The sequence below is a fragment of the Topomyia yanbarensis genome, chromosome 3 (genome assembly GCF_030247195.1).
Source record: "Topomyia yanbarensis strain Yona2022 chromosome 3, ASM3024719v1, whole genome shotgun sequence".
NCBI classification, from domain to species: Eukaryota; Metazoa; Arthropoda; class Insecta; order Diptera; family Culicidae; genus Topomyia; species Topomyia yanbarensis.
In genome coordinates, this window is record NC_080672.1 from 252,581,447 (window position 1) to 252,595,199 (window position 13,753).

At 35.5% G+C, this 13,753-nt stretch overlaps 1 protein-coding gene across 4 annotated transcripts in view; it reads right to left on the bottom strand.

Annotated features, from left to right (window-relative positions):
• Nucleotides 1–1,727: 1,727 nt before the first annotated feature.
• Nucleotides 1,728–13,753, bottom strand: part of LOC131691069 (oxysterol-binding protein-related protein 9) — a 241,645-nt gene continuing 229,619 nt past the window's right edge. For all 4 annotated transcript variants that reach the window (XM_058977234.1, XM_058977233.1, XM_058977236.1 and 1 more), the window contains 7 exons: nt 7,056–7,618; nt 6,834–6,941; nt 6,602–6,776; nt 6,398–6,533; nt 4,443–4,660; nt 3,310–3,415; nt 1,728–3,252 (listed from right to left, as the gene is read on the bottom strand). In XM_058977234.1, coding sequence (XP_058833217.1) covers nt 3,166–3,252; nt 3,310–3,415; nt 4,443–4,660; nt 6,398–6,533; nt 6,602–6,776; nt 6,834–6,941; nt 7,056–7,618 — 1,393 coding nt within the window. In that variant the 3' untranslated portion in view covers nt 1,728–3,165. The remainder of the gene's footprint in view (nt 3,253–3,309; nt 3,416–4,442; nt 4,661–6,397; nt 6,534–6,601; nt 6,777–6,833; nt 6,942–7,055; nt 7,619–13,753) is intronic.

Genomic DNA, 13,753 nt, shown 5'->3' on the forward strand with positions numbered 1-13,753 from the left:
TACAGTGCCACCTAGCGGCAAAAATGCGAGTTAGTGGGTTTTCTCCATGTAAATTGTCGAAAAATCTCATACAAACTTCAGGCACGTTGGTCCGGTAGCTAGACTTGTCCGATTTGCTTCAAATTTGGTGCAAGTACTCCTGGTGGGACTAAGAATCGAATCAGGGGTGGGCCGATTATGTTATCAAAAATTCATTATTTTTCTGGGCAGTCTACTATACACGTTGCAACTGTGTTGGTGTCCTAGACAACATACATATAACGCGATGTTTACAATTCGCCATCTGATTTAACCTCATTTGGCCAAAATTTGGTCAATAAGCGGACACCACTTTTTAATAAGTCAGCCAACTTCATTCCGTTGAGCTTTGTTTTAACCATTCGCTATTAAAAGCATTTTATGTAGTCAGTACGCGAATGTCTTTATTTATCTGCCCCGCGCACAGGGCTACAACACATATTTTATTTTTTCGGTTTGTTTTGGGTTCCGGCACCTGTACTACTCAGTGCTTGAATGCGCTTGACTGAGTCGTGGATGTTTTATATTGTTATAATATGGTTATGATAGAACATTATACGTAAGTATATGTATTTCTTGATGTTGAATCCTATAGACGCAGCTTGCTGTTGCGCATTGAGATCCTTTTCTAGGCGGCGAAATATTTTTGCAGTTTTGTCCACTGGTTGAGGTTCAATCGGTCGCCTTCTGTCGCGTTCATGTCGTTGTCCGTACTGCTTTCTTGGTGTTCACAATCGAATATTCTCGTTTGTTTCTTGTTATTATCGGTAGATATTGTATATCCGCCTTCATCAGCATTTGCTTCTTTATTGGTGGTATGGATTGTTTGTATGGAAGTACTAGGCGAAATCGTAGTTACTTCGCTGTTGGTACTGGCAGCTGGTATGTCTAATACCTTTGATCAAACAAATTGGACCAATTCCGTACCAAGAGAAACAACCCTCAACCATAATATTCTCTACTCCATGTTTGAATGTTTTATGACCTAACATTAGGAATTTTCTGAACTTCATGTCAATTGTTTTCAAGGAAATCCCAACATGTCACATCCTTATCTCATCTGACCATAGGATGTTCTACCATTTTTTCGAAATTCACTTAAGTTGCTTTTTGTCGAGTTGGAGTCGAGTCTCCAGTTGCCTACTGGTCTAGCGTGACTTCTCTGGAGCTCCTACCAACAGGCTTATTCTTCACAAGCCTTCTCTGGAGAGTTCAGTGACACTGATTATTTCAGCTCATTCCTGATCTTCGCTGCAGGTTTAAATTAATCTATATTGAAGAGTGGTTTTAAGCCATCACGAACTTTAAAAAAATACTGTCGGTATTTCTAAAAAACAATAGCAAGCTGCGATTTTATTCCTTGAACCAGTTTTTTATATATCAAAATCTGTCACTTACTCGAAAATGATATCTTCGACATCTTTCTCTCTATAAGCTCGATATAAATTAATCAAAAGAGGCTTTTAATGCAATTTGTGATGTTGAACATACATACGATAGTATAGTATTTAAACTGCAAACATTTGTGAAATACCGAAGATTTGACCAGATTACGAATGTGGTCCAATTTTCATATTGCGTTGTTCAGACGAATCCTCTTCAAAATTACAATTCTATTTCCATCATATTATTGGTATGGTGGTCTTGTTTTGTCCGCAGATGTATTATTAGGAATGTGATATATTGTATAATAAGTTGCCTTAACAATATCTGTTTTAATTCTTTCATTTTGTTATCTCTCTTACCCTTGTTTACATCCTCACAAACTTAACCGCCAGTGAAACACTCGTATTTCGTTTCATTCAGTGGTACTTATTTTACTGCTTCGTGATATAGGCTGTGTCTCGTCAATATTCATTATTTGTTTTCCATATGCTCAATTCATTACGAACGTTTACCTGTAACTGCTTTACGAACTTTTGTGTATCTTATCATGCTTGTTCTACTGTTTTGAGTGTGATCGGTTTCTCACTGCTGTTCGCATGACGTGTAAATTTGTGGGCTTACTTCTTAGGGTGCATCAATCATTCAAGATAAATGTTGCGATTTAGCCGTTTGTTTCATTAGGCTCAAGTAATATTTTAGATTGTGTAATTATATTATTAGATACTGATAATAATAATGATTCACAGCATGTGCCACTTTGCATTTTCAAAGTGTTATCTCCTGTTGCTTTTCGTTACCGCAAGATTATGTTAACGTGTCTCTAGTTCTACCGCTTATGAGCGATTTTTTTGTCTGCTTCTTCGATTTTCAATCAATCAGATTAAGTTGTGTTATCTACAATAGTTAAAAAGGAGTTGCTTCTTTTGAATAGTAAGCGTCCGGTAGAGTAAATATTAGTCATTCATTTCTTAGTGAAGTAACTGCACTATGTAACGTTTATTGTTGCATATAAAACAGAGTTTTTCTTAATTTGTGCACTATCACAAAGATATTTCTCTTCGTCGGTAAACATATGGACCAACGTTGGTTTGAACGTTGTGCAATGTGTTTATTTTATGTTGTTTAACGAACTAGTGGAAGAATTACTGGTCTTGCGAATCGTCGAAATGCTTTAAAAATATCCACGAAACGATATCCAAAAGAGATCATCGGTTGTTAAAGGAAAATTAGGCTAGTTTGAAGCTACAGTTCCATCAAACTAAAGATTTAGCAAACAATTATTACGTATAAACTTGCTGTGTACCGTTGGTAAACGTTTTGGTGGATTGCAAATACGCAGGGCACGCCGTGATACGTTTCGGCAGATTACATGTATTGTAGCTACGATTTGTGTATGGCTAATGTTAAACTGAACGTGCGTGTTTACATCTCTAATAACTTTTAGCCTAAGGCTATTTACCTTGAAAAATTATTCTCTTTTCGATGAGTGTATCAGGTTATCATTTTTAAATGCATATAGAAATTTATTCGATCAACACAAGTTGAATAAATAAATGTTGTATGCAAATAATTTAGATACATCAAACTATGCAGCCCAACAATCTGTGAATTTAACTATTATACTATTATTTGTTCACTACACCACAGTTGATTACCTATTCCAAACGACTGTCATTTGTAACAAGTGTAGCTCGTAGTCTATCTTTAATGCCTATCTTTGTTAGAACTGTTAATAGTACTGCAGTTGTTCTCGTTAGATTGCTATCTTTTGTTGTCACGGTTCTCCAGAGTTAGTCTATGTAGCAGTGGTTTGTTGTAGATCCAAGAATCTCCAACTGCTTTGAAATACTGAAATAAAATTGAGATGTTAACATCATGATTCTCTAACATCCGAGTAATTAGTACCTTATTTTCCCATTCACCACTGGTTTCCTTCCGCTCGCGAGCTTCAACGCGTTGCTTCTGTTCTACTTGGAATTTTGCATTCGTTGCTTTATCGATATCGTTCATCCTGAAAAATACAAACCTCCATGTTAGTCATCTTACTTGTTGCAATATAGACAGTAAATACGAACTAGTTTTAATGTATATTATGTTAGTGGGCTACCTTGCACTACGTCTCAGTCGTGATTTAAAAAACGTGATTTAAATTAAATGGACCAGATTTACAGAACAAATCTAATGAAGCGCTTTTAGACTTGTTCGAGCTAAAGAGTCCCAATTTTTCACGTAATGTCCTACTTTTGAAGCAGTTTCTAATATCGGCTGCACCAATAAATAGTTAACGAAGACAAAGGGGATCGCTGATGAAATCAAGAGACTCAATCAAAGGGAATGTTTGCATGTGTAATTGGAATTCGACAACTCTATATTTTTCGACTTTATTAATTATTCTATTTCTGTAAGTAAGACCTATAGACCTGTTAGTTTATATTAAGAGCGCGGAGATAGAGTTTCTTACGGTACTATGGGACGTAAAAAAGATGGTTAGTTCGGTTCAAGTTGCGAGTATTAATAGCGTAGCACAATGGTATGATGAACCTTGTAGAACACCTGAACCGTGTTCATCTTTGCCACGAAACAAAGGGGCAGTTGTCAGTACCAAACTTGACCATTCTTTTTCAATAATCCAATAATGTATGAACCGTTAGGTTGATTATTTTTGTTAGTAATTATCAAAAATAGGCATGTAACAACCTCACTTATCATACCAATGATGAAGCATACAAAAACGCACGCGAAAAGCATTGTTCAATTTTTCTAAGATATCGCTTTATCGCCAATTTAAAGTAGTTTTGTTCAGAACTAGGAAGGTATTCCGAAAGTGATTCTCCGGAAACCAGGTAAAAGTTTAAAATAATTGAGGAAATGCGAATGGAAGATAAATGCACGGAAAGACAAAAATCGATATTGGTAATATTTTACAAGCAAATCAGTGATCTACCCCATTGCCCGTCCAATAAATCCCCTAGTGCTGATCCGAGTTTTATTAGTTTAATCGCATTTTATAACAACAAAATATAAAGCCTTCTACTCACTTCAGTCCGGCTGTAACCTCCTTCCACACATTTCGAGACTCAAATTCGGATTGCTCACCCACAGAGCGTACCTTCTTCTTGAATATAGGTATGCTGTTCACGTCGACAAATGTCTCAAACTTGGATGGCTTGCCACCGTCGTTGAATTTGTACTCCATTAGGCCGCTCCACTCACCAGTTATCGAAACGAACGACTTTTTATCGTTGGGACTATAAATCTGGAATGGTAGAGTAGGCATTATTATCTTGAATAGTTTTTTTTTTCAAAAAAAGGTCATCTAGGTGACTGGTATAGCTGAAAGTTTTCAACCAATTTCATACATTTTTAAGTTGTTTGGAATTTTTTTGTCGTGTCCTTAAAATATTCCATTTTTCGTCTAAATTTTCGTACCAATGATATGGGGTTGGCAAAGCTGTATTATTGTGCAAAATGATGCCAAACTATGGTTTGTCTTTCGATTTCTTCTTTTCAGACCGACTGTGCCGATGAACATGATGTTTTTTTCCTAATTAGACAGTACATAGGGTTAAACACAAATTTGTGCCTAAATCTGTCGTTGATAACCATTCGAACATCTATTACTTTTGGCTTTTCTCATCTTATTAGCCATATTTACAAATCATACAACGAAAGTAAACGGCATGTAACTAACTTGAAATTACGTGTACATTCCCGTCAGAATCGGCTGTGAAGTCAGTCGAAATAGGAGGTCAAATTTCACTATGAAACTGTTTTGTTTTCCTTTTCTAAGCTCATTGGAAGCAATCGCTATCAGAGAATCAGTGCGGCGTCACGTTTGGGCATTCGAAAGCGTGTAATTTGCTGTGTCGAATTCTCACATACCAGAATATGAAACGTTGCGCTCAAACCGACGTCACTGATTTGTCTGCTGCTTTCGTGAACTACGATATTGCAATAGGAAAATTGGTAGATTTACAATCGACGATAGTGTTCTGTAGTAGAGATCATAAGACAGTGGTTGTCATTTACTCCTACTTCTACATCAGGAATATCTCAAGGAAGGCACTGGAAATCGTTGATTTTTTCTGCTTGGTGTGAATCTTGTCCTGATGAATCCACGGTTGTCCTTATCGGACGATATCAAGGTATTTCGTCTTATCTTATAAATTGATATGTTTCCAATAACCTCAATATGTTGCTGCTTGTTGTAATATGAACATCATGCGTGCAAATCCGAGTGATTTTATTCTAACTTTAACTTTTAACTACTCTGACGCAGGTAGCTATTGTACCTGTCAGCCATATGAAGGACCTGGAAGAGATTTTGAATTGGCAGTTGACGTTTAATCATCACGTTTTATATGTTACGGTTAATCTTGGAATACTACTCTGAAGAGCGGATCCCTAACTTTAATGATGTGGAAAGAATTTAGTCTAGGCTAAAGCGATTTTTACCTTTAGTGCTCTAGAGGTTGCCGATTAATAATTGCTGATGTGTATAAGATAAGCAGAAATTTTCATAAAGTTTAATAATTTAACTCAAGTTGTTATTAGTAGATTATGCCAAATGGCAAATCCAACAAATGTGAAAGAGTCCTACAATTATGTTGACCAAACTTAAAATACACTTCTTGTATGCTAACTCAATCAAATAGGTACAACGAAATTAATATTCACCATTTTCAACCTATTGATATCATATTTCAAAATTTTATTTTTGAAATTCCATCTTTCAAAAAAATTTATTCTGCAGTTTATTAAAACTTCTACCGTATGATCACGAGTCTCATCATGCCAAACGACTTTCGTTTCTTTTTGGTTTTGGGCACTAAGACAATCATTATCTATCACATGATTTATGGGTACATTCTAGACAAAGAACTTTTGGGTATTTCATAATTCTGGATTATGTTTTTTTCTGGGAACGGTAGACTCTGGGTAATTCTTTTGTGAAAGTTGATACTTTCGTGAGTATGGGAAGTGCTAAACTTACCTCGCCCTGAATTTTATTCCGTTTCCCACCATAGAAAGGTTTCGTAAGAAAATCAATGTCAGCATGATATCCCGTCTGCGGACAGGTGATAGTTACGGTACCTCCAAGTTCTATCCATGGAACAGTCAGAATCGATCTGTAAGGAGAAATCGCAATCGTTGGATGATTCATGCATCATAACCTATCAGCATGATGTGTGCCTACCGTCCGTAGCCGTTCGGAAAGGTTACGATGTACTCTTCGTTGAGATCGCACAATGTCACAGTACCTTGGCCGATGTTGTGCACACCAATCGACAGTCCTAAAAATTTCGATTTTGTCCAAACATGTGCCGAAAAGCTAATTTTTTTGTTATAATGTTCAGCATAAAACGCTGAAACTGAAACGGAAAAGATTAAATATACAGAGCTAGTAATTGAACACGTCTGATAATTACTTGGAGGGTGGTGCGAGACCTGTTCAGCAATAAATGTTAATTGGTCTTTACGACACCAGGGTACCGGTCCGTCTATTACTTCTATATTGGAGTTATCGTCTCCAGTTGCTGACCATAAAAAGACAATCGAAATAGTATATAAATTACATGTTTTTGTAAATTTTGTGTTTGACACGTAACTCGTTGCTGAAATTATGACAGCCAATTGTGTTGATAACTTACGCATTTCAGGTGTGTCCCAGTGGCACTGAAACACTTCACCTAGGATGGGATTATAGGGCTTCTTGGCGACGGAACTCTTTCGACCGGCATGGTAAGCACTAAGGTACCAGCGAACCACTTGTATCATTCGCTCGCGTGAATCCTTGAGGTCAGCAATCCGCAAGAAAAGATCCGGATGTGCAAAGTAGTCAGCGTACATTTCCAGCAGTGAGCGTCGCTCCAGGATGAACGTCGGTAGAACTACCTTCGTCAGGTCCATGCCGATCTTCACCTGTGATAGTAGATGTGTCACCACGGAACCATGCGACTCCATCGACAGATCGTTGTCCGATTCGTCCTCGTATAAGGCATCGTAATCCAGGCTTCCATCGTTTCGTATTGGCAGTGACTTTCGACTGCCGCCACCACTATAACCGACATCATTCGGAATAGCAGACGCGGCGGATGTTTCGATGCTGTCCTGCTTCTTGAGCGAGACACTGTTGCTAGTGTTGTCCTCGGCGGTAACAAAGTGTTCATTAGCTGACAGCCGAGCAATCGGATCGGAAAGCGTTCGGGTGTTGCTGAAAAGAAATTGTTTACATAAATATAATAGGTTGTCCGTAGATACGATAAAATTTATATTGAGCCAACATAAGTGTTAGTGCCAGCTACTTTGGTGGGATGAATACAGGTGCTAAAATGAATTAGCGCACAGGTACCCTATATCATGCCATCTATCATAAGTAATTTTAACGAAAAGCGATATCTGCAAAAGTTATATAGGGTTACTGTAACGTAATTCATCTCAGTACCCCTATTCATGTCAACCATTTGACCACATTAGCTAGAGCAGTGTCTGCTATCTCTATTCATCGCACTAGCTCAAATGGTAGAATGAATAGGGGGCATTGTACTTGACTTTTCGTATCGTTCAATCACGAATATTATACATTTTCCAGGTAAGTTTTTTAATTGTGCTCCTTCTTAGGAACGAAGCATAGATGATGATACCTACTTAACCGTAGTCCAATCGACGTAAGCCGAGTTATCAACGAAAAAATGTGAAATCCTGACTAATGAGATAAATATGGGGTCGTCTACCCTAAATAAAAGAATTTCTAACAAAATGTTATTGAATTTATTGATGGTTTTTTAGCAAAACAATTCAGCTACTTAAAACACATCAAAAGTAATTTGAAAGCTATGGGACGCATCATTATCTGTGATTTTTCTGAGCATTATTCTTTCGTTGTACAGAATGCAAAGCTTTCATCGGGTAAACGCTCAACACACTATTCACCTTTGTGCTATTTATTTCAAAGACGAAGAACCAAACGATTTGAAGTTTACTAATTTTATTGCAGTTGACTTCACTAAACATAATCAAGTCGCAGTTCGTTTATTTTTGACTCGTTGTTTACTTATTCTCAGGTGGATCAGAAAGTCAATACAGAAATAAAATGACCGCATTTAACTTGTGCAACACCCAAAAAGATTTTGACATTTATGCTAAATTGATTTTTTTGCAACTTGTCATGGAAAGTGCCCTTGTTATGCTTTAAGAGGAGTATTGGAAATAAATGCTGCGAAAGCGAGCTTGCAAGGCTATACAACAACCGAAGAACTTTTTTCGTGGACTATTTTTAAGACAGATTCAAAAATACACTATCAGTTTTTTTTCGGAATCCGAATACCATATATTAGAAAGAATCACGTATGAAAGGAATTCCGGGAACACAGCTATTCCATAGTTTTAAACCTCAAAAGGAAAGCTTCATTATTGTCAAACGGTATTCATTTTCGACGGAAGAAATATATCTTAAATTGTAGCTAATAAAAAGATATGCTTTGTGAAAAATAAAACTAACAAGATATAAAAATATTTTAATTGTTCCGCATCCTTTTCGTTTTTTGCAGCATTCAAGGGCTTCTTCTGAATTTTTTATACCAAAATAAATATTACAAAAATATGGCCTGTTTTAAGCCCACATTAGCTTCAGGGATGTAATGTACTTCAGAGCAAATAAAGAGAAGAATAAAAAACGCTCTTTGCACTTTTCATGCGAACCACCGCTCTTCTCTCACACTAAACCTCTTCACTCCGATGTGTGTTGCTCCCATACGTGCATTCAACTCCATGGCTGCACACCTCGAAGAGTAGAAATAAAGAGGCTCAGTGTGAAAAAAAAACACTTTTTGGATTTTTAGACCTTTGCAATTTATCAAAACTTTTCAACATTATAGTGTATCATTTCAATAACATTCTGTAATTTTTCTATGCAAAAAAACTGGCAAATGACTCGGTAACGAAGCTTTCAGTTGAACGTCTCTAGAAAAAAATTATTTTCGGTGTTACCTGCCATTCAATAACTATTCAACCGATTTCTTTCAAAACTTGCATACACATTGTAAGTGAAAAATACCTAATCACTACCTTGAGTTTTTAAGATAATTTTTCAAATAGTGGGTTTTTACCCATAAAAAGTCTTACTTTTTCGTGAAAAATAGATTTTTTTTAGTAAAAATGAGCAAAAACCTCCTTAATAGAATTTTTTCTCAAAAACTCAACGTAGGGGTTAGGTATTTTTTACATATAATGTGAAGGCAAAGTTTGAAAGAAATTGGTTAACCTTCCGGAAGTCGCGCTAGTGCACTGAATACACGCTGCTCTGAAAATGTAGCGAAATCGTCTTAGCGCACCAGCGGCTGCTCGTTCAGTGGGCCATTTGCGCGACTTCTGGAGGGTTAAGGCAGGTAACGCCGCAAATCATGTGTTTCCAGAGACGTTCTACAAAAAGCTTCGTCACCGAGGCGTTTGTCGATTTTTTTCATAGAAAATTTACAGAATATTATTGAAATGATACACTATAATGTACAAAAGTGTTGATCAATTTGCTTCACGCAAAGCTCTAAAAAAAATCGCAAAGAAGTGTTTTTTTTCAAGCTGAAACCCTTATACCCCCCTTAAAGTTTACATGTGATTTTGCATGGAGAAATTGACTTTCACAAAATAATTCTTCCAAGTGTCACTCATTACCCCCTAAAAATAAATCGATATGTGGTTTTCATAGAGAATTTAACAAGAAACAATATTTCGAAGATCACGAAATGATCTAACGCTTGCAGAAAAAGTTTTTAAGCAGAAACCGATTAATGCACTGACGATTTATAAAATATTCATTTTGTCTAGCACTACTGCTCTTTGCTGTCGAATTATATGCATTTGTTTTACTTTTCCTTTTTGTGTACAAATCAATGAACTGAGCTGTTTGGTCACTTCACAATAGTTTTGAGTGATAAAATGAAGCTTCTTTTGTACAGAATATGAGCAAATAAAGAACCTCACCTATCAGTGAGATCAGCTTCTTACACATATCACTTTTGCATCATTCATTAGTTTGCCGAACTCACACGAAGATGGCAAGTAACTAGATGTGAGATAAGCACAGTTTCGAGTCCTGCACGAATAACACTTCGAATAAACTAAATAAATTATAGAAAAATAATAAAATAAAAAAATAACTATGAAGCAAAAAAAATCAAAACAAGTTATTCATAAATGGGTAGAATGATTAATATAAATCAAATAAATAAAATAAATAAATCAAATTAGCTCAAATGAAAACTAGACAACATTAAAAAACTTATAAAATTAAGAGAGTAAATTAAATTGTTCCAAGCTAACAACTGTCATCCAATATTAAAAACAACTGACTAAACCGAATTGATAAAATGAAAAAAACTGAATAAAATATATGAACTGGGAAAATTAACAATTTAGTAAAATGTTTAAAGTGAATGAAATAAATATTATGAATGAAACAAAAAAATTGAGTTAATAAGACAAATAGTATGAATAATATAGGGTTCCAAAACCATTTTTCTTAAAAGTGTTGGAGCAAGGAAACACGAAAAACCTGTTTTGATCATGATAGGTGCTCCTCTAGAAGTGTTAGAAGCTGCTCAATTTTTACATACCAATCCATAATACACATCTTCTGAAAAGTTAGGCAGAAAGGGTAGGCGAAAGGAGTACAAATTGATCAGATTTATCAGTTTTCAAAAGTATTGAATAACAACGAAGATATATCAAAATATAATTTTTCACTGCTAACTAAAAATGACTCTCGCAGCACTGCTCCAGTGGAATCCAATCAGAACAATTGCAATAACTTTAACTCTCCGAATATTTCTTGTAACTATTAGCGCTCAAATAAATGGTAATAGTCACAGTTATTAGCTTTACTTGTTTTTGTGAGGAAAACTTGTCTAACCCCAAAGTTATAGCTGATTGAAAACGTTATTGTTCATAAATAACAACATAACAATAATAATAACATAAATTAGCACGACAAGCAGGGGTTTAAAATTAATAAAACGGATAGAATTAATGAAATAAACAAAAAGAAATTTAGATCAAATAAATAAAAAAATCTTTCAATTCATTTTATCATTTTTTTAATTTTGCTTATTTTAACAAGTATAATAATTAAAATGATAAAATTCACGAAATTAAAAAGTAATAGATTTAATAGAATAAGTTAAATTGTGTCTTATTAATGGTCTGGATGAAATGAATAAAATGTATGACTGACCAAAATTAGACAGATTATTAAAATGAATAAAATGTGTAAACCGGAAACAAAAGAGAAAATTGCATAACATGAAAAGGGTGAATAAAATAAGTTAAATGAATGATACGAATAAGATGCATGAGGTAATAAACCAAATTACCAGAATAAGTACTTAAATTCATCGAAAAGCAAGTGACCATTGAAAGTGTCCCTGGACTGCTTTTGAGACACGAACATTCTTGAAATTACAAGCCGTATTTTTCACAAATAAAAATGTATATTGGGGTTTTCAGCATAAATCAGTGTCAGTTGTAGTTAAATGGTGATTTTTTATGGCGAAAATTCAGTGAGATCAACTATCTGTCCAATGCATAAACTCTGATTGTAATCCTCTTTAATCTACGTGTAGAATAGGGAGAACTTCAACGAAACATTTGCTGAATTATCCAATGCCTATCTACTAATTCTGGCATCGGAGCTTCAATTGAAGTGTTCTCAGCACAAGGCAAATTTGAGTTAAAAGCATCATTATACTTGCATCCCGCATCGAGAGTTCAGGGGGCCTTTGGCGTCATTTTTCCCTGATCTAATTTGTGCATATATTTAAAATTTGATCCGTTAATTTTCATAATCTAAAATCTAGTAGTCCACAATTTTTTCTAAGTCCATGTAAACAATACAAGCGAACTGTCAAGAAAAGTGAGGTAAACTCTTTCAGTAAAGAACCTAATATTCAGCAAGGCTAACGAAAACGTCTAATGAACCAACCGCAAAATGAAAACTGCATTCAATGCAGGTTTTCATTCGTCTCCGAATATTGCAAAAAGCGAACATGCAAGAACGAATCAAACGCATCAAAGTGGGCTCTGGCACAATGAAAGCGATGATAATTATTGTTTTATGTGCTTTACCAATTGTTGATAACATTTACCCAGATATTTAGTGAAATGAATATTATTGCACGATATTCAATTGAATGAATAACACGGATTCCTGAATATTTTTTATATTCATCACGAGTCGCAAAAGGTTAATTTTCAGCCGTAAAAGGAGATTCAATTTTTTTAACTCTGGTGCCGAGTCTTGTTGAAACGTCCATGGTTTGTGACCGAAACGTTTGTCCGTCCACGGCTTCAAAGCAGCCTCCAGAACACTCCCGGTAATATGTCGCATTTACTTTGACGCCAGGCTCGATGAAAACAGTTGGAGAGCGCCCATCTGCGGTTACAGCGGCTACCTCCTGGTGGCCAACCGATGACTCAAATTCAAGTAAACTCTATCGTTTTGAGAGTTTACGAATTGCTCAATAAAAAAAAATAGTCAGAAACATGATATTCAGAATTTGACAGTTTTCGGCCAAAATTGCTCCTTTGCTCTCTCAACTCAACTTGTTCCCTATGAAAACAGAAATCTGCATGTTTGTAGAGCATATGAAATTAATCAGTTAAGATACCAACTTGAAAAAATCGAGAACTTATTTTTAGGTTATATTAGGTTATTTATTACAAACAACATTTTCACTTCGAAAATCAGGAGGTTCTTATATTGTAAAAAAAACCCTCTAAAACATTTCGAAAGAAACTTTTTGCTCGTGTATCTACTTTAGGGGAGCCCGTGGTTAGTTGGTGGTTGGGGTAAGTTGGTGGGATCCCTTTTTCTCCGTTTCTATTAGACATATAGCGCTCTTCATGTTGTGTACCTCAAGTTATGCGAAACTCATTATCCAATGTGTTTTTGATGTAAAAAGTTCTGTTTTGTAAAAGTTGTGGGCGATACTGTTTTTTCGAGCATACCAAGTAAATTTGCATTTTAAACACTTTGTGTTATTTAGGGTGATTTTCAATATATTTCCCGAATGATTACATTTTTCAATAGTGCTTGAAAAGAGTTTTCAGTAGCCGTATAGATGTAACACCTATTCACGAAAAAAGTTATTTTCCAAATAGTTATTTATAAAATATACGGTTGGGGTATGTTGGCAGTGATGCACGCGGGACAAGTTGGGGGTGCTATATATAGTGCAAAAATAGTCATAAATTTTTTTTATTTCACTCCAAAGTAAGAAAATCTTTTTCTTGTGTATCTCATCAATGCAGGAGACATTTACTTCGGTCAATCGCCTGAAGAATTTCGAATGCTTGT